General features: G+C 39.0%; 1 protein-coding gene across 4 annotated transcripts in view; it reads right to left on the reverse strand.

The window, feature by feature from the left end:
• Positions 1 to 7,570: 7,570 nt before the first annotated feature.
• TBCEL (tubulin folding cofactor E like) overlaps positions 7,571 to 24,125 on the reverse strand; it is a 66,625-nt gene continuing 50,070 nt past the window's right edge. For all 4 annotated transcript variants that reach the window (XM_036992806.2, XM_036992804.2, XM_036992805.2 and 1 more), the window contains one exon: positions 7,571 to 11,530. In XM_036992806.2, the coding sequence (XP_036848701.1) occupies positions 11,212 to 11,530 (319 nt within the window). In that variant the 3' untranslated portion in view covers positions 7,571 to 11,211. The remainder of the gene's footprint in view (positions 11,531 to 24,125) is intronic.

Consider the following 24,125-nt stretch of genomic DNA (forward strand, 5'->3'; position numbering starts at 1 on the left):
TTTATGCTTTTGCCCCAGGGCTGAGATCTGGACCATCTGGATCCTAGAGAAAATCATCTTGACTCATTATGTTGATTACATCAAGTTGACCCGACACAGTGAGCAAGAGGTGGCTAGCAGGAAGGAAGCCACGGTGACATGTGCTCCTGAAGGTGGGAGATAAATCCTTCAAAGGCGCAGAGCTAGTACTTGAGTATTTCAGGAAATCAGTGGTCAGGGACATGATGGCACCTCCCCTCCAAAGCAAAAGACACATTGTTGCAAGGTCTCTACAAAGATTTCTTCCTCCTGTAGGTTTCTTTGATTTCTAGAGGCCACACATTCCATACCTAAGAAAACTGCTCCAGCCCACATTCTAGGTGATACTGAATTCAGCCAACTTTGACTTGGGCTGAGAGCGTGGGAAGAATGTTGTAGCGACACCTTGAGGTGTCAGTGGTAGAAAAGATGAAAGGTGGAGTTTATTGCAAACTCCATTGGGACAACCACAATCTGGTCCCTGGCACACTGGAGCAGGGTCATACCATCTGCAGCAAAGAATAATACACCTCATGAAAATCAGCCTCTGGCATGCAACTGGGCCCTGCAATAGAACATTCGACCAAGATACGAGTGACCATGTGTCCACAACTTCCCATCATGAGCTGGGCCCTGATGGACGCACCAAGTCAGAGTCAGTAGCAATCTATCATATGATGGGAATGGTGTATCAGCAACTGGCAATGAGCAAACTGCCTGATGAGGTACTCATACTCCATGTCACCTGCCATAGTTGTGCCAGTACCTTCCCAACCCAGATCACACATATGGCCACATGTTGGGTGGAGAGTACATATGACAAGCTGGAGGAGGAAGAAAAAGCCTAAATTTGGTGTATGGATGGATCAGCTTGTTGTGTGTATGCAAGCTGAAAGCATATGGTGGCTGTCACTCAGGGATGGCCTTGAGATATAATGGTAAGGGAACATCTTCACAATGTATGGAGTTTTTGGTGTCATGTACTTTGTGTCATGTACATCTTGTCATGTACTTTGTGTCAAAGGAAAAGTGTTCTTAAATTAGAACATGTAAAAACCCGTAGGCAGTGGTGAATCACGTAGCTGGACAAGGCCTGGAAAGAAAAAGCTTGGAAAATCAGTGACAAGGAGGTTTGGTATAGAGACATATGGACAGACAGATGGGAATGGACATGAAGTGTGAAAATCTTTGCATCAGATGTTAACACCCACAACAAAGCATTCACTACAGGAGAGGGACTGAACAACTGAGTAGACAAGATGACTTGGCCAGTTGATGTCAGGCAGCCTCTGCCCATGTTGGTACGATGGGCACGTGTATGAAGTGACCATGGCAGCAGCAGGGATGGTAGCTATGTACAGAGGTCAGTGGCATGAACTCCCACCCAGCAAGGGAGTTCTAGCCACCAAGTATTCAACCTGCCAATAACAGAGACCAAAGGTAAGCCCCCAGTATGTCACTGTTCCTCAGGAGACCACCCGGCCCCTTGATGACAAAATGACTACACTGGGCCACTTTCATCCTGCAAGGGCCAGAGGTTCCTTCTCACAGGAAGGGACCTGTGTTCTGGATATGGGTATAACTTTCCTGCCCACAGGGCCTAGCCAGCACCACTAAAGAGAGGCTTGCAGAATACCTGATCCTTAGGCATAGAATTCCATGCAAAACAGCATCTGAGGAACCAACTTTACAAAAAAAGAGGCTGTGAGTGTGGGGCCGTAACTATAGGACCCACTGGTTGGAACACAGACAATATGACACAGAAGATGCCGGCCTGATGGAGCACAGAACTGAACTGCCGAAGGGAAGCTCCTCCTTGGAGATGATTCTCTGCGGGGATACTGTCTGTGTGTTGAAGCAGAGGCCTTCGCACGGTACAGTTTCCCAGCAGGAAGAACACAGGCATCCAGGCACCAAGGCGTGGAAGCAGGGATGGCCCCAGTTGCCATTGCTCCCAAGTATTGTGCTTCCCAACCCCTTATCTCTGTGTTGTGCAGTTTGACACCCTGGTCCCCAAGAGGGCACCCAGGGACACAGCAAGAGCCCCACTGAACTAGGCTTTGGCTGCAATGCCACCTGGCACTTGGGCTCCTTGTGTTGACACTAGCAGGAAAGGAAGTAAGCTGCCATCCTGCTAGGGGCCACTGACCCTGACGAGCAGGAGGTAGGGCTGCCATTACATGGTGGACTCAAGTGACCCGTTTGGGTGGCTCTTGGCACTCCCTTGCCCAATTCTGACTGTGGACAATTGTAGCAACTCAAGTCTGAGCAGCATACGGTTACCAGGGGTGCAGACTACTAAGGAATCAGGTTTGGGAGAAACCTACACCAACCACTGAGACCAGCTGAGCTGACAGAATGGCTAGTGGAGGAGGGAGACAGTGGGTACCAGCTGTGGCCCTGAAACTGACTGCAGTGATGGGGAGGATAGTTGATTCACTTAGCCTCTTTCTTCTCAGGTTTCCCTCAGAGGCCCACCAGAACCCCACAGGAGCTGGCCCTGATCATGGACGGACAGTTGCATCTGCGCACTGTGTGGGGTGGAGTGCCGTAGATATGAAGTTGCACCACACAGATCCACCCTCGAGAAAGGAATGCTTTCAAGCTATAAGGAGTATGACTAGCTGACAGCTTCCAACTGTCGGCTCCTCCAGGATGTACATCAGTGTTCAAGCCGAGGTTAGGCTCTGTTGTGTCCCCAGTGAATGACTGAGAAATATGTTGGTGAAAGCCCTGGGCAGGACTTCTCCAGTAGGAAATCTTTGCCCCAGAGGTCTTCCTGGGCTGGGCAACTACGGTCTGATGATTCCTCCTGCCCAATCCCTCTTCCCCTGTAGTATCACTCCCCAGACCTTTTGCACTCCTAACTCTCCCCAGAGAACTGACTCTGTGACACTGGTGTTTTGGATAAATGTCCAAGCCATCTACAACCAATCATTTTGCTTCACTGCACAAGCTGCCATGGGGATTGCAGGTATTTCTGTAGTGCAGTTGTCCTTCCCCATCCACTGCTTGAATATTTGATATCCTAGACCTACCTCAGTAAGGTCATTACCTCTAAGGCTACACTTAGGTTCTCCCTGAAAATGTAGTTACCCATAGCAGAGTCCTTGAAGTGGATGAGGTGATGTAGAAAATGAATTTGTGCTCCTGAAGACTCCCTCGAAACAGTAAAGACATTGACAACGAAAAGATTCTGAAGAGCACCGTTTCTGGACATTTTCTTCTCTTGCTGCCTCGGAACCTTCATTCTTGGATATCTCGATGTTCATAAAATGGGAGGCTCACGCAGTCTATTAGCTTTTCATTCTTAAAAGCAGGGTTTTTAAAAACTTGATGGAATATTTCTAAGAATTTTTGTATTTATTAATATCATAGTCATAATCATTTAACTGCAAGCTGCAAGCCTCCAGAGTTTAAATTGTAGCACAGATGCTCTCAAACAAGTTTTTTAAAGAATGAATATTATTTGTCTTTAAGCAGTATTTCTTTTTGTGCTGGCTTTACTTATTCTAGACACTGGGCTTGGGCTAATAAATATGGCTTCATTATGAGAAAAATGGCACTGGCTCCTTAAAACCACATTGAATGACACATTGTTTATTAACTAACCAGCAAGATTTCCTAGATCTTAGATCTCAATAAAGCATGTTCATCTCTCAAATTTAAAGTACTCAAGGATATTTCTGAAAGGAACTTGAACATCTACTCAACTTTCTAACAGCGAATTCTATGTAGACCAACACGACCGGAGCATTCACAGTTGGCCTTATTCTATCATCCTTGTTAGCATAGTAGCAATAAAGTTGCAAAACCAATGGGGGGCAGACACACTATACTCCCTATTCAGCAAGTAGTTCTGTAGAAGAATTTCATTGGTCGGCAGCAGCAGCTCTTGACTCAAGCTTATTGTAGAAGATAAGAGGAGGGGTTTAGGGCTATTAATCCATTATTTTTCAAGGACACTCAGATGAAACAAATGCTCATACATTGTTAAGGATAAATAACTCATATTAATAATACTCCTAATATCATTTATCATATTAATCTATATTCTTGTAGGTATATATATTGTTACCCTATTAGTAATAATAACAACACTTCTCCTGCAGAGCAGAAATCTCACTTACTAATGAATAAATTATAGATTCCAGAGGAAGGATGACTCATAAGATAAGATGATATGCCTGGTCATGCAAATCTGTAGCGTGTTGAAATCAAGCGCCTAGATTTGCATGCCCAATTGGGAAGAATACCATCTAGGTTGCACTAACCAGGAATCATACATCAAGAGCAAGATCAGTAAAGTCTTTGACTTTGCAGGCATGTGACTAGTAATAAGACCAGATTTTTTTAAAAAGTTCTTTTTATATAACTCCAATGGAGAACAAGTTTTGTATTAAAATTACACTTTAAACTTTGGATCCAGCAACCGCACATCTGGGAATTTAAGTCTACAGATTTATTTCAGTCATGTAAAAGAACATATGCTATTTACTACATTAAATGGAAAATAATTTTTAAAAAGTGGAGAGAGATTGTAAAAGAGAGGGAGAAAAGAAAAACTTAAATGCCTATCAAAAGGGTATTGGTCAAATGAATTACGAAATTACATATATAAATGGAATATTATATTTTATACTATAACCAAAGGATAAAATGATTCCCTATGTACTGTTTTAGAGCAATCTCCAAGGTACTTTTTACTATATTGCTGTTATTTATGTAAGCTCTGGAAAGACAGAAAAAAACTAATAAAAGATGGATTGCAGGGATTAGAATGGGATTTTCTGATGTATTCCTACTTTGTGCTTTTGAACCATCTGGGTGTTTTCTATTTAAAAATTTAATTTAAATGTTTTTTAAAAGGCTTCTTTTTGTAAGCAAATTGAAATTTAAACCCAACAAAACTGTAACACAACCAAAGCAATTCAAAGCATCCTAGCTGTATTCTCTAATGGTCGAGTAGAGCTTGTATCTGCCCTCAAGTATGTATTTCAGAAAACGCTTTTTTCTCTTTAGTCTATACTCTTTAATGTCTGCCTCCTCTTATTCCCATTCTTATTTATTTAGTACCTTAATTGTATTACTTATAGTTACTAAAAAGCATTCGAGGATGAAGTCTGTGAAAGACTCCGCAAACAGAAATTGCATTGTAGTATTTTGGCAGAGCTAGATCTTGCAGACGATAACAGATAACCTGTTGCAATTTTGTAAGCAATATATTTATATTCTTCACGAGGCTCTTGAATTTTAAGGGGGAACAACAGAAGTGACAGCCTCATCCTTTCCATAACAAAACCTTTGATACAGGCTCCATTAGATTAAAAACTTAATTTTTCTCTGTTATAATCACCAATTTCAAGCTCACTTGAACACTGAAGCTTTCTTGGTAAGTCTAAGTGGGAACTGACTGACCTCTCTCACCTTTGGCTATTAACTGAAACAAAGTTTTAAGGCCCTATAATGTCCTCAGGTTAAAAACTAAATTATCAGTTTTCTTATGTCATATTGCTGGTTCATTTATTCTTGTCAATGGTATCCATCACAAGTGCCCAAAAGGCATTTAAGAGCAGAACAATAAATATATGCCAACCGCAATTATCACATTCTGGAAATGGCACAAGACAAATTCCAATTTGGATTTAGAGCTATCAGCCACAGCGGTGGTTTTGTTTTAGGGTAAATCAGTTAAGTAAATGGGTATTGAGGAACATCTCATTTTAGTGTTTTAGTGAAACATAGACAATAACAATAAAGGTTGTGTGTGGAAGGTGCGGAGAACCTTGGCAGTGCCTACTACAGTTCAGCTGTCAAGTGCACGGGTTCCACAGCCAAATTGCTTGGGTTTTGACTTCTGGCAAGTTACTTACCCTGTCTGTGCCTCAATCTGTTCTATTATCCTAAGACTAGGATAATAACAGTGCTGACCTCAGGGATACCATGAAGAGCAAAAGGGTCTAATGTAGAGCATCTAGAATAGGCTCTGGTTGATAACTTAAAATGTTCATTATTAGTGTTTCGAAGAAACATGACAATTGAAAACTGCAAGCCTGGATCGTTGGCACCGATGCACACAACGAGCAACTCTGCTTATCTCTCCTTCCTCCTGGGTTATGAGCTTGTCACTCCTCTCCTAACACGTGTGCCTTAAAATAGAATGCAAAGTGTTCAGGCGCCTAAACAACACTGAGAAAAAGCATAAGACAGAACATTAATTAGCTACTAGCAGTTCTTATTTCACCTATCTAAAGAAAAGAACTTTTTTCCTTTCTTTATTCTAGTTGTCTATTAGGATCAATTATTATTTATGTCATTGTTTCAGGGTTTTGAAATAAAGTTGTAAAAATGCCACTGGCTCAGCAGAATAATGCTAATTTGTATTAGTAAAAACTGCAACATTGTTTTCTTTAGTTCAGCATAAGGTGGGAGGCTAGCGTAAGAACATATGTAAGAATATATGTTCCATTATATATATAGGCAAATTTATATATTTGGACATTTTAATAGATCAGTTTGTTAAAAAAACAAAAAAGCTAAACATTTCTAGCATTATTCTCAAGGTTTTAAAAAACAGCATCAGAAATTCATTATATTTTAAGGAGATACAATATCGTATGTTATTCCTTTCATGAACTAACTCAAGTCCTAGATCTTAGTTATGTTAAAAACTTTCATGTTAATATCAGTAATGACTTACATATGTTGTAAAACTTACTTGGCTAAATCTGAAGTTCTAAGTTGGAGAATGCAGATAATTTCTTTTCCAGAATTAAAAAGAGAAATGTAACCTTAAAGGCTAGCCTTCCTGTTTCACATGGGTTCTAATAACCTATGAAAGTCATAGCACTTTTCGCTCCAGTGGGCATTAGATGCCTTGACATGTGTCCACCTTGCAAGTACTCAGAGAAGCTCACAATAAAATGCTTACTAAATAGAATTCAGCATAGAAGTTAAAATTACAATTCTTTGAAATTTGAATTAAAGTCAGAGATAATCTTAAATGTAAACAGATGATACTTAAGCACTTCTGAAGCACTGAAAGAGGTTAACGGATTCTGTCTTCTAAATACAGAAAGACAGTACAGTTTTTGGACCTTAATTCTTGATACACAAACTCCTAACAATTTACCAAGAAATACTGATAAGTGGGTAGGGTTCCAGTGTCCAAAACTCTAATTCTTGTGGAAAATTATTTCTCAAAGGGAAAAAGTGTCCCAGATCTTTAAATCATAAAAAAGAGATGTTCATTCTTACTCAGCAAAGGGGATGCCAAATATCTCACAGGGAGGGTTTTATCCTTGGAAAGATAAAAAGAGTATCAAGAGCATAAGTATAAAACTTTGCAAACACAAAAGGACTAACACATTTCCATGAATCTGTTTTGAGGTGTTCTTTTCTAACTTTGGCAAAATTTCAATTAAGTTTGTTAAAATGGTCAAACTCTTACCAGCTTATGCCAATTCTCCAGAGCCTAATGTCAATGTTTAGTTAAGTAAAGTAAACATGTATCTTGACCCCACAACTCCAGAAAAAAATCAAAACACAAAGAGAAAGTGGACTTGGATTTTTAATTTTTTTAAAGATTATCTCTCTATATATATTAATAAAAAGTGCAAAGAATAGACCTTCATGTTTAAATTATATTCTAAAATAAAATATATATTTCCATTAACTGCAGGAGACAACTGGCAAGAAAGGAGCCTGAGAGAGCCCAGTCCCTCTCCATCACTACAACGGACGTATATTATAAGGAAGCACCTATGAAAAAGAGAGTGTTCACAACACATCTGGTAACACAGATAGCTTCTGGGTGTTCTTGAAAGCAGTTTGCATTTTCAATCTAACATGAAATGAAGGGAAAAATCAAATTCATAAACAGAAATGATGCTGCTTAGAACAATCTATTACTCTGTATTCCTGTTTTACATATCCTGGAGCCTAGCCCTTCCCACGTAGCAAGCCACACTCACAAGTGCATTAGTAAGAGCCACCACCAGCATGCCTCCAGTGGTGACCAGTCCCTTGTGCAACACCTGCTCTCTCCTCCTAACACTGTGGATTTAGTAACAAAATTGAAAGATCTGGTTAGAAATGGACTTCCATTTTTTTAAGTGAGCAAAATTCTAAACATGTGACACAGAGCTCATGTTTCATTAGTCCTTAAAAAACAACAAGAGGGGTTATATAATATCTGCTGCTTTCTTAGGTATTTAGAGCAATGGTGGCAACAAGCTGTAAAAACAACAGAAGCTTTTAATAATAAAAAAAGACGGATGACTGAACTTATTCTTTTTCTTTGAAGTAATCTGGGATATTTCAACAATTCGAATTCAAAAATTGGTTTCTGTTCTGGCTTCGGCAGCCACGTGCTTACATGCAGAGAGGACCCTTGGTTTTCATTGGGCTCTCTTTTCTTACTCCTTTCCTATTTCACAATTGAAAAGAATTCTGGTTTTAGAAAAGATATGTTCCATACACTGTGCCTGCAGCAACATATCTGTAATACTGGCTCTGACATCATTTGCCTCATAAATGTCAGTAAAAGGCTCTCACTGAATCTGGATGAAATCAGTATTAAAATACAGATAAGCTGCAGCAATCAACTACACCTAACCTGTAGATTCAAAGGTCCATGGTCTCTCCTTCCCTTCTTCTTGGCCCTTATAAAAATAATTTTGGTTACAAGTGTCTACACAGCACCAATTTTATTTCAAAAGCAGCATCTTTACTCAGCCACCCAAATAACTATGTAAGTACACATGCTCAAAAGGCTTTTCTCATTTACTTCTGTTCTGGAACTCTAGAAGAACAGTAACTGTATTAGATTTTCTCACTCAAAAATTATTCAGCAATTATTAAAACCATTAACGACAATGCCCTAAAAATACCCATATCCATCGAATTACATGAGAAGTTCCCCTGACATGCAACTGTATAATAGAATAATGCCTGCAGTTGATGGACACTGTTCTGTAGTAACAGAAGGAACAGTTCTCTAGTAGTAAAAAAGCATTTCATAAAACTTTGTCATATATAAAATATCTTATTAATTGTGACCATTCCATGTATGATTAAAGCATAACATAAGTGTTTGCTCTGCCTTCTGCTATGGGACAGTCAGGGGTCATATAACCTCAAATAATAAGAGGCTATCTGTTTCCCAGGCTGACAAAAGCAATGGGCTCAATTACACTGTTTCTCTCTCAAACTCATCTGCACTCATGCACGCAAACACAAAGCACCCACAGTTTTCATCTTCATGACACTGTTACCACACTTTTTCCCCACTTCCAAAAATCTGTCAGGAAAATGTGATTGCAAAATAGTTTTTCTTGTCTATACCCAGCCTGGATCTGCATTGCTCATTTTTATGATTTTGAAAGATAAAAGTCTGCAGCAGAAAGAGCAGGCCTCATTCATCTTTCTCAAACCCTTTGGTTTCCACCTTTAATGTTACAGTGAATGTAGATTTGACTCAGGAGGCCTGGGTCAGAGGCTGTACAGATACTGAACCTGAAGTGCATTAAGAGAATAAATACCTGCTGTCATGGCATAGGAAAAATTTAAAAGTAGCAATAATAAACACAACTCTGCCTACATAAAGAATTTACAGGAGTAATCTAAATATTTCATAAGAAATTAGAGAATCTGTAGGACGGTGGAATCATGTAACAAAGGTCAAACACAATCAGATGGTGATTACATTCTTTGTCAAATACTTCACATGCTCATCTGCTGCTCCAGCTCTGCTAAAATCTTTCTTAAGTCTCCCATCCGTAAGCACAGTGGACCAAGAAAGACATATATCAAAGAAAGGGATTACACTGCTAACAAAGGAATAGAAGATCAAACACAAAAATTACAGAGCCAGGAAGGAGCTAGCTTTTAAAGCAAAGTGCTTTAAATATGCTACTGCAAAGACTACCACTTGGAGGCAGTTCTGAAGTTGGACACTTATACTTTGCTCAGGGACTAGGCAGTTATTCTTCTGTAGGGGCAACAAAATTGGAATGCAAAACAAAAAGAACTGTCCAAGTACGACATCACAGAAGCCCAGAGAAGGGCTGGTGATCAAAGCTCCCGCTGATGGAAATTTCCCACGTCTCCTGCAGAGTGCAAGCGCAAGGACGTCAGACGGCGACCCAGGCAGGGAAGTCGCGACGCTCTTCCCCCCATTCTCCCCACCTTACTCCCTCACACACGCACTGCAGAGAGTCTATCAGCTGACTCTCCACTCTCCCGGCACGGCACATATACCCATTACTCCAGGGGATTCGTCGTAGTCAGGTCTCTATTCCCAACAGTTTAAAGTAATGAAAAAATAGACATGAGGAAATATATTCGATAAGCAAAATATAAAAGAACTCTAGAATCTGACATATTTCATGTTACGGAAATAATGGTCGATCATATTATGTGAGGAACATTAAAATCGAGATAGTTACACACAAAGAAGTCGGACTGCCCTGCCTGCCTCCAGAACAAGGCAAGCTTCCCTGGAGCTGCAACTTCCCATCTGCTCTCCCACGAGATCTCCCCAGAGTCATGGGTTCTGAGTACCTCAGAGCAGATTCAGGTTGGAAAATGCTTAGAACACTTAAAATCATTTCAAAACAGAGAGAGGAGGAAAAAAGTCACCCACGCTGGGAAAGAAGTTAATTATGGACAGAATTAAACTATTTGGTAAACACATGCTGTCACAAGTCAAAATGAAAAGCTGAACCCAAAATGGAAAGGAGGGAGAGGGAGGGAAAAGGGAGGGTTTGTGAGAGAGACGTGCTGGCCCTTCCTGTAAAGACGCCTTGTCTCCTGTTTGAACACTATGAGCTGCCATCCAAGGAGGGTACACTATTCACACCCTCTTCCACGTACGCCTACATGGCAGGGATGACCGTGCGGTAGATGGAGCCCAGCCAACACAGTAAGAAGTTGGTGACTGCTCAGCCATCCTGCCTCTGGGAGGGCACAGGGACTGGAGACGTAGTCAGTTCTGTTGGCTGAGCCCAATAAATCTGTAGAAAATACCCCAAACAGCTCCTTACCCATTCTAAGGGGAAAAATATACAAAACCCCCCTGAAACCTAAACAAAACAAAACAAAAGCAACCTTCTCCCTCCTAAAGGAAACCACACTGGAAACAAATGCCCGCAAGAAGTCCTTATGTGTGTGTTGTTACAAGGCTGGTAGAGGTTATTTTGTTTTGGATTCCACATAAATTTTATCTCCATCCCTAATGCCAAAAGAATGCAACGCCCTAGAGCTGTACTTCATTTCCTCCGGACCAAAGGGTGCTTCATGGTCAAAATAGTAGAGAAGCATGTTGCTTGTGGGTAACTGCACTACAGTTTTTAATTGTTTCTTCAGTTCTGCCACTGTTTGGTCCAGACGAATACTCATCTCTTCCACCTGATCGTTAAAGTGGACTTCCACTCTCGCACTGCTCTGGGGTCTTAGGTCCACTTCTGCCAAAGGCTCCAATTTCCCATATTTTGTGATCAGTTCATGATACCTAGAAGGATAAAAAAAACAGCATCAACTTAAGCCACTATTACATGACCTATGGGCTTCTTCAGAACCAAAGGTAAACCACACTGCTACTCTCAAACATCTTTCTAATATCTTTCTAATATCCTATTCTAAGATCACAACCATTACCTATCTATCTGTCTATCTGATGACTATGATGATATCTGGGATCTGATGCAGTGACTTTCTCAGGCCAGAGTAAAACCACATCCTGAGGATATGTGAAGTTTCTCCTAGAGATGGTCACCATGCCTGCTGTTGATCATTAGACAAGAATAGGCCTAGAAAGGTTAGGAGAAGCTAGAAAAGCAGCCACTACAAAGATTACACAGAAAACTCAAATCACTCCACAGAACTTCTTTCTTCAGTGTCACCATCAAGAAGGGCGCAGATCGAAGCACATGCTCCTCGGTAACAGAGGGGAGGGTGGGAATAGGCCGGCAGTTTCTGACCCTGCAAAAGCCATTCCTTTCAAACAAAAAAATCTAGTTGCATGTGAGCTGTTAACCCAGCTTTTTCGGTGATGCTTGTTTGAATGTTCTGGAACCCGGTCTCTCAAGCTGCAATACAAGGAATTTGTAGAAGAGTCAAGCATACATTACTGTAAAAAAGTAGTAGATGAGAGATACAGGCTCCTTGACCAAGGCAGGGGAAGGAGCACAAGACACCCAAGAGGAGAGTGCATTACAGAGGCGATACTAGGGTCCACAAGGCCAAGTTTCCTGAGTGGGAAATCTTTTCTCCACCACCAGCCTTAGAGGATCTAGCTCTGCCTTTATTGAAGTTAAGCAGTTTCCTATACACCAGAGGGGGAAAAATTCTGAAAAGATTTGCTATTAGCTTTATTATAACCAAGAGGCACTGAGGTTAATTCAAGATCAGAAAACAGTGGTCACACAAAATTATTCCCCCACTTCCTCCACCCTATTTTTGGCTTTAACTGAGTTAAATCAGTGTTATAATAAGGCTGGTAGGAACATGAAAGTTGTAGGAAGATATCTGTGTCTAGGGATGGAGGCCATCGTTTCCATCAAGGGGAGTAAAACAGCACAGGCCCTGGAGTGAGAAGACCTGACTTCAGAGTCTTGACTCCATCTTATAATAAGCTGTGTGACCTAGCAACTCACTCAATCCTTTTAGATACCAGTTTTTTCATTAGTAAAACTGGGATAAGCCTGCCCTTCCTACCTTATAAGCAGTCCTAAGAATTATGCAAAATAGCAGGTGAGTAAGTACTTTGTAAATTCTAAGTACACGTACCAATAAAAACATTGACATTACACTCCTGCTGTTCCGGGACTCACATTACTAAAACATGCAGGTCCTTTAGAAGATGAACGACTGAAATCTACCTAGGTAAAATGCCTTAGAAAAGGTGGTGGTATGAAAAACACATTACAGAATCTTCTCCAGGACTTGAGCCAAAATAGTATTTTTTAAAAGCATAAAAATATCACTAACATCAACTAACAAAAGGAGAGGAGGAATAACCTTATCATCACAACCTTTTAAACGGAACCAAAAGCTGTGTACAATGTGCTTTTGCTGAGCAAGGATCCTACCTCAAACTCCGGAAGTCACTATGGAGGAAGAATGTTAGGAGACAAAATCCTGAGCGTACCAACTACCCAGTTTACAGAAAATCGGGCTGAGGAGATGAGAGTCAGGTAGGAGGAGCACCGAGGGAACATGCCGGGGGCCAGAAGCTTCTATATCCCACTGCCAGGATGCCAGGACCTTAGGAAAGGCAAACGAAACAAAATAAAGAAGTCCAGCCAAAAAGCAGAACTACCGGGACTGGAGATTTTCTGAGGCTCCAAGCTGAGGATGTGAATGAGCCGAAGCCCACGGGCACCTTCCCCACCCACCTCCTGGCATACGCCCTCAAGTAAGTGAAAGTAGCCCACGCTAATGCAACAAAATTCTCGGCAAAGACAGCGAGCCCAGGGCATCAAGTGAAAGCTGAACCCAACTCCAGAAATGTTTTCCCTTTCAGATTACAGAAGAGTAGACTCCCAATGCCCTGGCCCTCCAACTCTGCTCAAAGAAACAATGGCGAAGGCGTCAAGGAGAGTTTATTTATGTTTCAGAAAAGAGACGGTCAGGAGCGAGGTGCCCACTTTTAAGCATACACAAGAAGGTAAGACACAAAACGGTAAGCAAGCAGACACCCGAACAAAAGGAGAGAGAATGGGAAACAGAAATAAGGAAGAGGAGAGGCCAAGCTCAATCTGAAAGAAAACATACTTGAAGGAAAAGAACATGCCCCACAGATACACTAAGATCTAGAATTAGTAAGTGCATGAATGTAATAAACCGAGCCCAAAGACAAATGATAAACTGCAGAATGAGATGAGAAGGGACACTGCAGAGCCAATGACACCCGTGGAGGAACAAACACCCCTGCTGCTGCCAGGTGGTAATTTCGAAGGCATGACCCAGGAATATTATACCTCTCCAAGTTTTGTTCAGAAATGAATTTAACAGGCAAATATTCTGAAACAAGAACTTAGGGAATAGGGCACCCAGGAGTCCTTCTGAAAAAGAAAAACACTACTCAACAATGAGATTAAAGAACTGTGGCAAGCCCTGAATTTATTTAAATATATAAATAAAATGAAATAATTATATGATCCTAGACTTGTTTATACTTGACACTATAGCCAACTGAACTAATCTGAACCATAAATATATTTGTACACAAAATTATGACCCACCTATAGAAACTAGCCTACTTGCTACAACTGGTCAAGTCTACCTGCAAATTCTATGACCTATGAGTTAGAACACTCTAAGGTCCTACAGTTTTCTCAAAGTTAACAAGCCCAGACATAATTCATTGTTATTCTCTTCTCTTCTAGTCTTTCTTATCTCAGTAAAAGGCATCAGAAACTACCTAACCATCCTAGCCAGGTAGGAAGGGCAGACTTATTACCCCAGTTTTACTAATGAAAAAACTGGTATCTAAAAGGATTGAGTGAGTTGCTAGGTCACACAGCTTATTATAAGATGGAGTCAAGACTCTGAAGTCAGATCTTCTCACTCCAGGGCCTGTGCTGTTTTACTCCCCTTAATAGAAACAACAGCCTCCATCCCTAAACACAGATATCTTCCTACATCTTTCATGTTCCTACCAGCCTTATTATAACACTGATTCCTTCTGATCTCTCCTTTCCACTTCTCCCATTCCATCAATTGCTATGTTCTACTAATTTCATTCCTAAATATTTCATGAATCTATCTGCATCTGTCTTGCCCACTCACCTTGTAAATTCAAACCACTATCAGTGGAGCTTAGATTGCTACAGCTTTGTGTGGATACATAAGGCGAATGCACTTCCTGAGTATCTGTTCCAACCTGTGGAAAGCCTTCCTGTACTGCCAAGACTAGAAAGCTGAAAACTGCACTTCCCAAACTCATTTGAAGGTGAGATTTAGCTTCTATTAATCATATTCAACAACCCTAGGGAGAGAGACAGTGGATCTAGCAGACATGGTATAGGAAGTTTGGGTAGAGGCTTCCTAACCACCAGATTCAGTTTAAGCAGTGTGTTCCTGGAGTCAGCACCCATGGCAGCAGCTTGCTGATCTGCAGGTCACAGCTAACATGGGGTGGTCCAGCCCCCAGGGAGAGCAGCTACCAGAGTCCCTTACCGGGTTCTAGAAGAAGTTAGCAGTGCTCCTGGTGGGCCCGTTCTGTGGTACTGTTCTAGAGGCACTCCCAGGGGGGCAGCCATTCAGAGATGTTTGTAAGTACCTATTCCGTGTATTAAAGTGCTTTCTTCTTTAGTAGCTGGCATGGCTTCTGTTATCTAAAACTGAATCCCAAACGATACTCCTTTAGATGGTCTCCCATGACTTCAGGGTGGCCACAAGCTGACCTTTGTCTTCATTACAGCCAAAGTGATTGTTATAAAATACAAATTCAACCACATCGCTCCTCTACTTAAAACCACACAAGACCCATCAGAATAAGGCCCTAACTCTTTGACATGACTGTGGCAGGCAGAATTTTGGACCCCGTGATCTCCAACCCCTGGTGTTATTCTCAAGACTGTATTATATTATGGGCACAGTGGACCTTAAGATAGGGAGATTAACTGGATGGGCCAAATCTAATCATATGAGCCCTTTAAAGCAGAGAAGTTTCTCCAGCTAACATCAGCAGAAGAGGAAGAGAGACTCCAAGCATGAGCAAGACTTGACATACTACTGCTGGCTTAAAGATAAAGGGGGCATGTGAAAGCAGGCAAAAGAACAGAATTCTGCCACCACCCTAAATGAGCCTGCAGGGTGATTCTTCTCCAGAGCCTCTAATAAGCAACGCAGCCCTGCTGAGCCCTTGCTTTTGGCCTGATAAGCCCCTAAGCAGAGAACTTGTTGAGCCATGCTGTCCCCACACTGTTGACCCACACAAACTTGTGACATAAGTAGGCATTGTTTAAAGTCACTACGTTTATGGTAATTTGTTACAGCAGCAGCAGAAAGTGAATACAATGAATGGCTTTAAGAGGCCTTTCATGATCTGGTTTTTTCATCACTTTCCAACCATATTTTGTGCCATCAACTACCACCTTCTGGCACCTGCCTTTCTACTTGCTTAAATCTTAAAATCAATGTTTATTTATTAAGTTACAGGTAAAGTCAGCAGACTTTTGTATGTAGATGAAAGTTTGGATATGGGCTATACTAAATATTCACTCTTTCTTCTATAAAAATGAAGAAAAGTATTAGAGTTGTGACTCATGACTCACACTGAATATGTTCCCGTAAGAGCTATATAAGTAAAATGATTTCAAGATAAATATATTTATTCCTAATTATCTCATTTTGGATTATCTTTAAACAGGGCAAAAAATTCAAGAAGTCATGATTTTACAAAATGCCCAGTAACTTTAGAAACCAATTTCTACTTAATCTTCCAGCTTAGATATTCTTTTCATCATTCAAAAGTCCACCCAACTGAACTATCGCTCTAGACTCTGTATTATCTGAGCTTTTCGCAGCATCAGCTCCAAAGCTGTAAAGCCTTAAGAGGTAAAGAGTTTCTGATGACCAAGTATTCTTCAAAATTAATAATCTCAATTTATATTCTACCAATCAGTAATTCTATCTGGTAATTAAAAAGTACTTAATATTTAAGTCTCACTTCTGAAGTGGACAAAATGCTATAAACCTATCTTGGAAATTACTGACAAGGAGGTATTGCAAAAATCAAATGCTAAGATGTAATATATACTGTATTTGTATTCAGAAGTTCTGAACATCATTCCACCATGACTTTCTAACAGAAAATGAACAATCGTAAGAGAAACAAAATTAACTACACCCAGCATAAAGACCAGCATGACCACACGGGCAACTGAGAATGATAAACGAAAACCAAACGCTTGCTGCAACCCCGTGAAGAACACTACCCACAGACAAACTGGCACTATGCTATTTTGTTTCTTCCTATTAAATAAAAATGCCTACCAAGAGAAAAGCTTTAAACTTTTAAGGGTCTTTGAATCATGAGCAGTTAGAAAACAGGCTACTCGGTAGAGTGGGGTTGAAGGTGGCATGAACAAAGAGGGGACTGGAGAGTGAGGCTGCCCTTTGCGGAGCTAAGGCAGCTCCATGCCGATGCACACCAGCAAGCCCTCACACATGGGGGGCTCCTGGGCCGCGCCCACCTGCCTCACACTGCGGACACACAGCAGATTGCAGCAGCACGTTGGTCAGGTTGGGAAAGGTAGGCGCCTTTCTCCTTACTGGGCATTTTCGCTCTTGATTCCTAAGATACCTGGGAGCATTTCCTCAATCACAATTCAGTCACAGGCCTTCGACTACAGAATAAACGAAGACTTGTCACACTACTTGAGAGAGACCACAGGCTCCTACCATAAATCTTAGTCTGAGGGTGACTTTATGATAAAACCTAAAAACCAAAGATGTTTAGGGACAAAAGGTTAACTCATTTTCAGCTGAGGAACCCTATAAACTATCCTAATTAAATACTACAAACAGTAAATATTTTACATAACTTTTGGGAAATTGGAAAACTGAAGTTGGCCTAGAACCAGGAGCTTTTAAGTGGCAGAAAGCTCCCACATTGGGACCTCATGTGTCCAAACGCATGAAAGAAGCACCTCACAATCTCAAGAAGCATCCTGGAGAAAACAATGGGCTTGACATTTCATGCAGGTGCCTATACCGCAGTGAGACTGTGAGTATCCCAGAGCTGATCTGTCTACACCTGACAGCTGTGCAGAGGTAACCTCACAGGTGGCCTATGTAGTAGTTTTAAACTAACAATTCTATTACTCTATTGCTTCTCAAATGCAGACCCATATTGAATCTAGTGGAGTCTTTATTCTAAATAAAGCTCTCTTACTCCCAGATAAATCCCTAGTACATGCCTGTCTCTCTTTACCGAATGCAACAAATAAAACATGAAAAATCTCTAATGGTTCATTTGCTTGAACCAAATCATTGAAGTATAACTAGAAGAAAAACATTCACTTAGTTTACTTTGTTTCCCAAGGCATTTTGAGGGATTCAAAATATATTCCAAACATCTGATTGCTGTTATTTACTCTCTCTCTTGCTACAGTATGCTTTCTCTCATTTTGATACGGTATCACATCATCATTGCATATCAGAGAAATCTTAACATTCTACAACTTGGATTTTGCAAGTTGAAACTATTGAAACAGTTTTCTCAAGGTCTTCAATATCCTATTTATTAAAACACAAACATTGCATTTTAGAGGCAGAAAGGACCTTAGAGACCATCTATTACATATTTTGCAGATACGGTAATTGAGGGCCAGTTTGTTAGCCCAAAATCTAGCTAGTGAATGGAAGGGCAGAAACTAGAACCCAGTCACGTCTTGTTCTTGGGCCATCATTCTTTCTCAGTTCTCATGAGAGAACTTACGGTTAGCTACGATAATGAATACTGTTCTGGAAACCCTATTATCCTTTCTACACCCTTTCAATCTTTCTTTATGGGTTCTTGTTCCTCTTTTTACTATTTATACTTGGGTAGTCCACAAAACTCACTCCAGGATTTTCCTCCCCTTTCCCTTTATGATCATCCATCACAGATGTCATTCTCTTATTTAGTTTAAGCTGCAGCTGTTTCCCACTTGTCTTCTTCAAGCTTGTGCATTTCACCTGCCTCCAGAATTATTTATTCTCATCTATCACACATAGTGATGTATCTGGAACTGAACTTAGTATTTTCCATATAGTCTTTCATCAAGGCTTACATCATAGAATTGTTTCAAGTCACTGTTTTTTAAATTCAAGTCCTGTCAAAATTACCTAGTGAGTGGATAAATAGAAGATGACCTATTCTTATAATAAAATATAATAAAATACCATAAAAGAATGGTTTTGATCTACATTTATCAATATGATTAGGACTTTGCTCAAAATGGGTCCATAAATTCACATTTTAATGCACTTCTGCTCTATACACAGAATAAGATGGATAAAATATGGAAGGTTAAATTCTAAGAAGACATAGCTCAGGCTCAAAAATAATAAGACATTTTTCATGGAGCAGAAACTGAAGAGAAATACAAAGCATGCATCTGAAACCACAGGACCACAGGACTTCAAATCTAAAGGCAGCAGCAGTCAGGAGTTGAGGTCCTGTTACACAAGGGGAGAAAGGGGGGCTCAAGCCAGGTACACTGACTGAAGCAGGGGTAGGGCTGGGGTGATGTCAGGACAAGCACAAAATAAGAATGCAAAAACTGCTACAGATCTACTGCCCAGGGCTACCTCTTTAGAGCAATGGGGCTGAGTAACAGAAGTAAAAGATAGCTCCACCACCAGGGATTGATCAAACCACTTACCACCTACGTGACTAGATCTGCACTAACTCTCTGTTGTGGGACACTTCTCCAAAATTCATTGGAAGAGCTGGTTCTAGACCAGGAGTCCAAGGAGCTGATTAGAGACAACTGCAAAACCATTAGATAGGGAGAGGTGAGCTCAAAAAGGAAGACATAATAATCCTCATTGTGTATGTATCTAACAGACCTTCAAAATAATGAAGCAAAAACTGATAGAACTGAAAGTAAAAACAGACAAATCTACAATTACAGCTGGAGACTTCAACACGCCTTTCTTAGTAATTGATAGAACAAGCGGACAGAAAACTGTCAACAATATAAAAGACTTGAACAATACTAAAAACTTAACCTGACATTTATAAAGTACACTTCCCAGCAACATCAGGCAATTTTGGCCAAGACAGTCCATGTTCTAAGCCAAAATCATACCTCAACATTTTAAAAAGAAATTAAATAATACAAAGTATGTTCTCTCACTTTAAATGATATTAAATGAGAAATCATTAACAGAAAGATAACTGGAAAATTCCCAAGTATTTGGAAAACATACAGCACACTTACAAATACTCCATGGGTTAAAGAGGGAGTCACAAGGGAAATTAAAAAATATTCTGAGTTGAACAAAAATGAAAATAGAATATATCAAAAAGTATAGAATGTAGCTAAAGCAGTGCTTAGTGGAGAAAATTAATAGAATTAAAAATTTTAAGAGAACACAAGGACCAAAATCAGTGATCTAAGCTTCTACCTTAAGAAACTAGAAAAAGATGAGAAAATCAGCCAGGAGAAAGAGGAACTAATAAAATACCTGTAGAAATCACTGAGCTAGATTGCAGAAAAACAACAGAAAACTCATGAAACCCAAAGCTGGCTATTCAGATCACTCAATGTGATAAAGCTCTGCCTGACTGACCAAGAAAAGATTATTCCAATATTAGGACTAAATGAGGGGACATGACCACACACCCTACAGACATGTAGGTTTATAATAAGTGAATATTATTAACAACTTTATGCCCATAAAGTCAGTAACTAAGATGAAATGGATGAATCTCTTCAAAGACACAAACTACCAAGGCTCATTCAGCGAAAAGATAACTTAAACCAAGCTACACCTATTAAATAAATTTATCACAGTTTAACCATCAAAGGAAACACCAGGCACAGATAGCCTCACTGTTAAATTCTACAAAACATTCCAGGAAGAAATAATGTTAATTCTCTAGAAATTTGTATATAGAAAACAGAAGAGGAAAGAACACTCACAAACTCATTTTATAAGGCCAGCATTATCCTAACATTAAAATGAACCAACGATATTACAAGGAAGAAAACTGCAGAACAATATCCCTCATGAACATAGACACAAAAATCATCAACAAAATAATAGCAAATGATATCCACCAACATATAAAGAAAATAATACCTTATAACTACCTGAGATTTATTCTGGAAATTTAAGGCTGATTAAATGTTTTTAAAAAATTAGTCATAATTCACTATACTGACACACTAAGAAAAACTATGAATTTCTAAAGAGATACAGAAAAAGAAAAAGAAAAAAGTGGAAATATAAGTCATATAGATTGAAAAAGAAGATATATTCTGTGCCTCGTCATAGACAAGGGACATATGTCTGGAATATATAAAGAACTCTCAAAATTCAATAATAAAACAAACAGGTACAAAAACGGGCAAGAGTCTAACAGACACTTCACCAAAAACATGCTCATGAGAAGATGTTCAGCATCATTCATCATTAGGGAAATACAAAATAAGACCACAGTGGCATACTACTGTGTATCAACAACAATAAAAAAAACGAAAATACCAGGTGGTGATGAGGATGCAGAGCAATAGAACTCATACACTGTTGGGAAAGCAAAATGGTAATTTCCATTTTAGAAAACAGTTTGCAAATTAAACAAATACTTCCTATATGGTTCAGTAATTGCACTTCTAGGTATTTACTCAAGAGAAATAAGAACTTATATTCACACAGAAACCTGGGGGTATTTATCATAGTTTTTTAGTAAACAGCAAAAAACAATCCAAACATACTTCAGCTGAACAGCTAAATAAACTGTTACATTTATATGAAAGAATAGTACTGAGCAGTAAAAATTATCTCACTAGTGGTATACACAAGATAGATGAATCTCAAGTGCATTAAGCTAAATAAAAGAAATCAGACTAAAAAAGGCTGCCTACATGTCCTCTCAGGAAAGGACAGAACTACTAGACAGAAAATCAGCAAAAACAGAGAGGATCTGAACAAAACAATCATCTGCATCTAACTGACATAGAGGACACTCCGCCTAACAAGAGCAGAATACACATTTTTTCAAGCACCACAGATCAATTATCAAAACAGGCCATAATATAAAATTAACACATTTGAAAGAATCTACATCATAGAGTACGTTCTTTGACCATAAAGGAATCAAAGTAGAAATCGATAATGAAAGATAACAGGGAAATTCCCAAACACTTGGAAATTAAACTTCTTAATAACTTATTAAACAGAAAGACTCAAATGAAATAGTGATTTTTTTAAACATAGAACTGAAGAAAAATTAAAATATAACAGCAACATATGGAATGCCAGCAATGCTGAGGGTCAAATTTATAGCACTAAATGTTTAATAGGAAGGGCCTCAAATCAACAATATGCATTCCTATCTCAAGAAGAAGAGCAAATCAAGCAAGAGGAGGGAAATAATAAAGATAGAAGAAATCAATAGCATTTTTTTAAAAAAGAAAAAAACTGGAAAGTACAAAACATTGAAGAAATTAAAGAAGACATAAGTAAATTGAAAGACATCCTCTGTTCATGTATTGGAATATTATTAACATGTTCTACTACTCAAAGCAATCTATAGATTTAATGCAACCCCTCTCAAAATCCCAACAGCATTTTTTTTTTCAGAAATAGGAAAAAAATCCTCCTCAAATCATATGGAAACTCAAAGGACTCTAAATAGCCAAAACAATTTTGAAAAGGAAAAATAAAGTTGAAAGACTTACACTTCCTTACTTAAACATTACAAAGATACAGTAATCAAAAAAGTATGGTGCTGGTATAGATCTAGACAAACATATAGACCAAATGAATAGAATAGAGAGGCCAGAAAGAAAACCACATGCATATGGTCAAATGGTCTTCAATAAAGTCGCTAAGACCACTCAATAGGGAAAGGACAGTTTCTTCAACAAATAGTGTTAGGAAAATTATCCATATGCAAAAAAAAAGAAGAAAATGTACCCTTATTTTAACACATACAAAAATTAACTCAAAATTCATTAAAGACTTCAATGTGAGACACAAAACTATAAAAGCCCTAGAAAAAAACACAGGAGAAAAGCTTCATGGGATTGGATTTGGCAATGGTTTCTTGGATATTACACCAAAAACACAGGCAACAAAAGCAAACATAGACAAATGGGACTACATCAAACTGAACTTTTGTGCATCAAACGATACAATGAATAGAGCAAAAAGCAACCTACAGAATGGGAGAAAATATTTACAAATTATATATCTATTAAGTGGTTAATACCCAGAAAACATAAGAAATCCTCCAGCTCAACAACAACAAAAAATTTTTTAAAGCCTGATTTAGAAATGGGCAAAGGACTTGAATAGATGTTTCTCCAAATATGAAATCCAAATAGCCAACAATCATCTGAAAAGATGTTCAACATCACTAATAATCAAAGAAATACAAATCAAAACTATACAAAGATACCACCAAACACTCATTAGGATGGCTACTATTAAAAAAAAAGTGTTGGCTGGTAGAAACACTGGAACCCTGTACACTGTCAGTGTGACTATGAAATGGCAACTGCTATGGAAAACAGTATGGCAGTTCTTCAAAAATTAAAGAATTAGCATAGGATCCACCTATCCCACTTCTGGGATTTCAAAAGAATTGAAAAGCTGGGTGTTGAAGAGGTATCTGCACACTGTATACATAGCAGCACTGTTCATAGCCAAGAGGTGGAAGCAACCCAAATGTCTAGTGATGGATGAATGGATAAACAAAATAAAGTACATACATACAATGAAATATTATTCCACCTTAAAAAGGAAGGAATCCTATCACATGCTACAACATGGATAAACCTTGAGGACATTATGCTAAGTGAAACAAGTCAATCACAAAAAGTAAATACTGTATGATTTCATTTATATAAGGTATCTACAGTAGTCAAATTCACAGAGACAGTAGAATGGTTGTCAGGTGGTCACAAGGGGCTGGAATGAGGGGTAACAGGGAGTTGATGTTTAATGGGTGGGTGCAGAGTTTCAGTTTTGGAAGATAAAAAATGTTTTGCAGATGTGTTGCACAACAATGTGAATGCACTTAAAAGTAATGAACTGTACAATTAAGAATGGTAAATTTGTTACATATATATATATATATATATGATACCACAATTTTAAAAAAGGTTAAGGTGGTAAATTTTGTTCTATGTATTTTACTACAATTAAAAATATTTTAAAAGTATTCTAATCTAAAAAATGATTAGAAAAGGGAATTAGTAACAATTTTACACAATCTTTTCCAGAAAACAGAAGAAATGGGAACACTTACCAACTCATTTTATGAAGTCAGCATTACCCTGATACCAAAAGCACATAAAATACAATTGGAAAAAAGAGAATACTACATACTATTATCTTTCATGATTTTTAAATACAAAAAAACCTCAAAATAGCAA

This window comes from Manis javanica, chromosome 6 (genome assembly GCF_040802235.1).
Source record: "Manis javanica isolate MJ-LG chromosome 6, MJ_LKY, whole genome shotgun sequence".
Classification (NCBI taxonomy): Eukaryota; Metazoa; Chordata; class Mammalia; order Pholidota; family Manidae; genus Manis; species Manis javanica.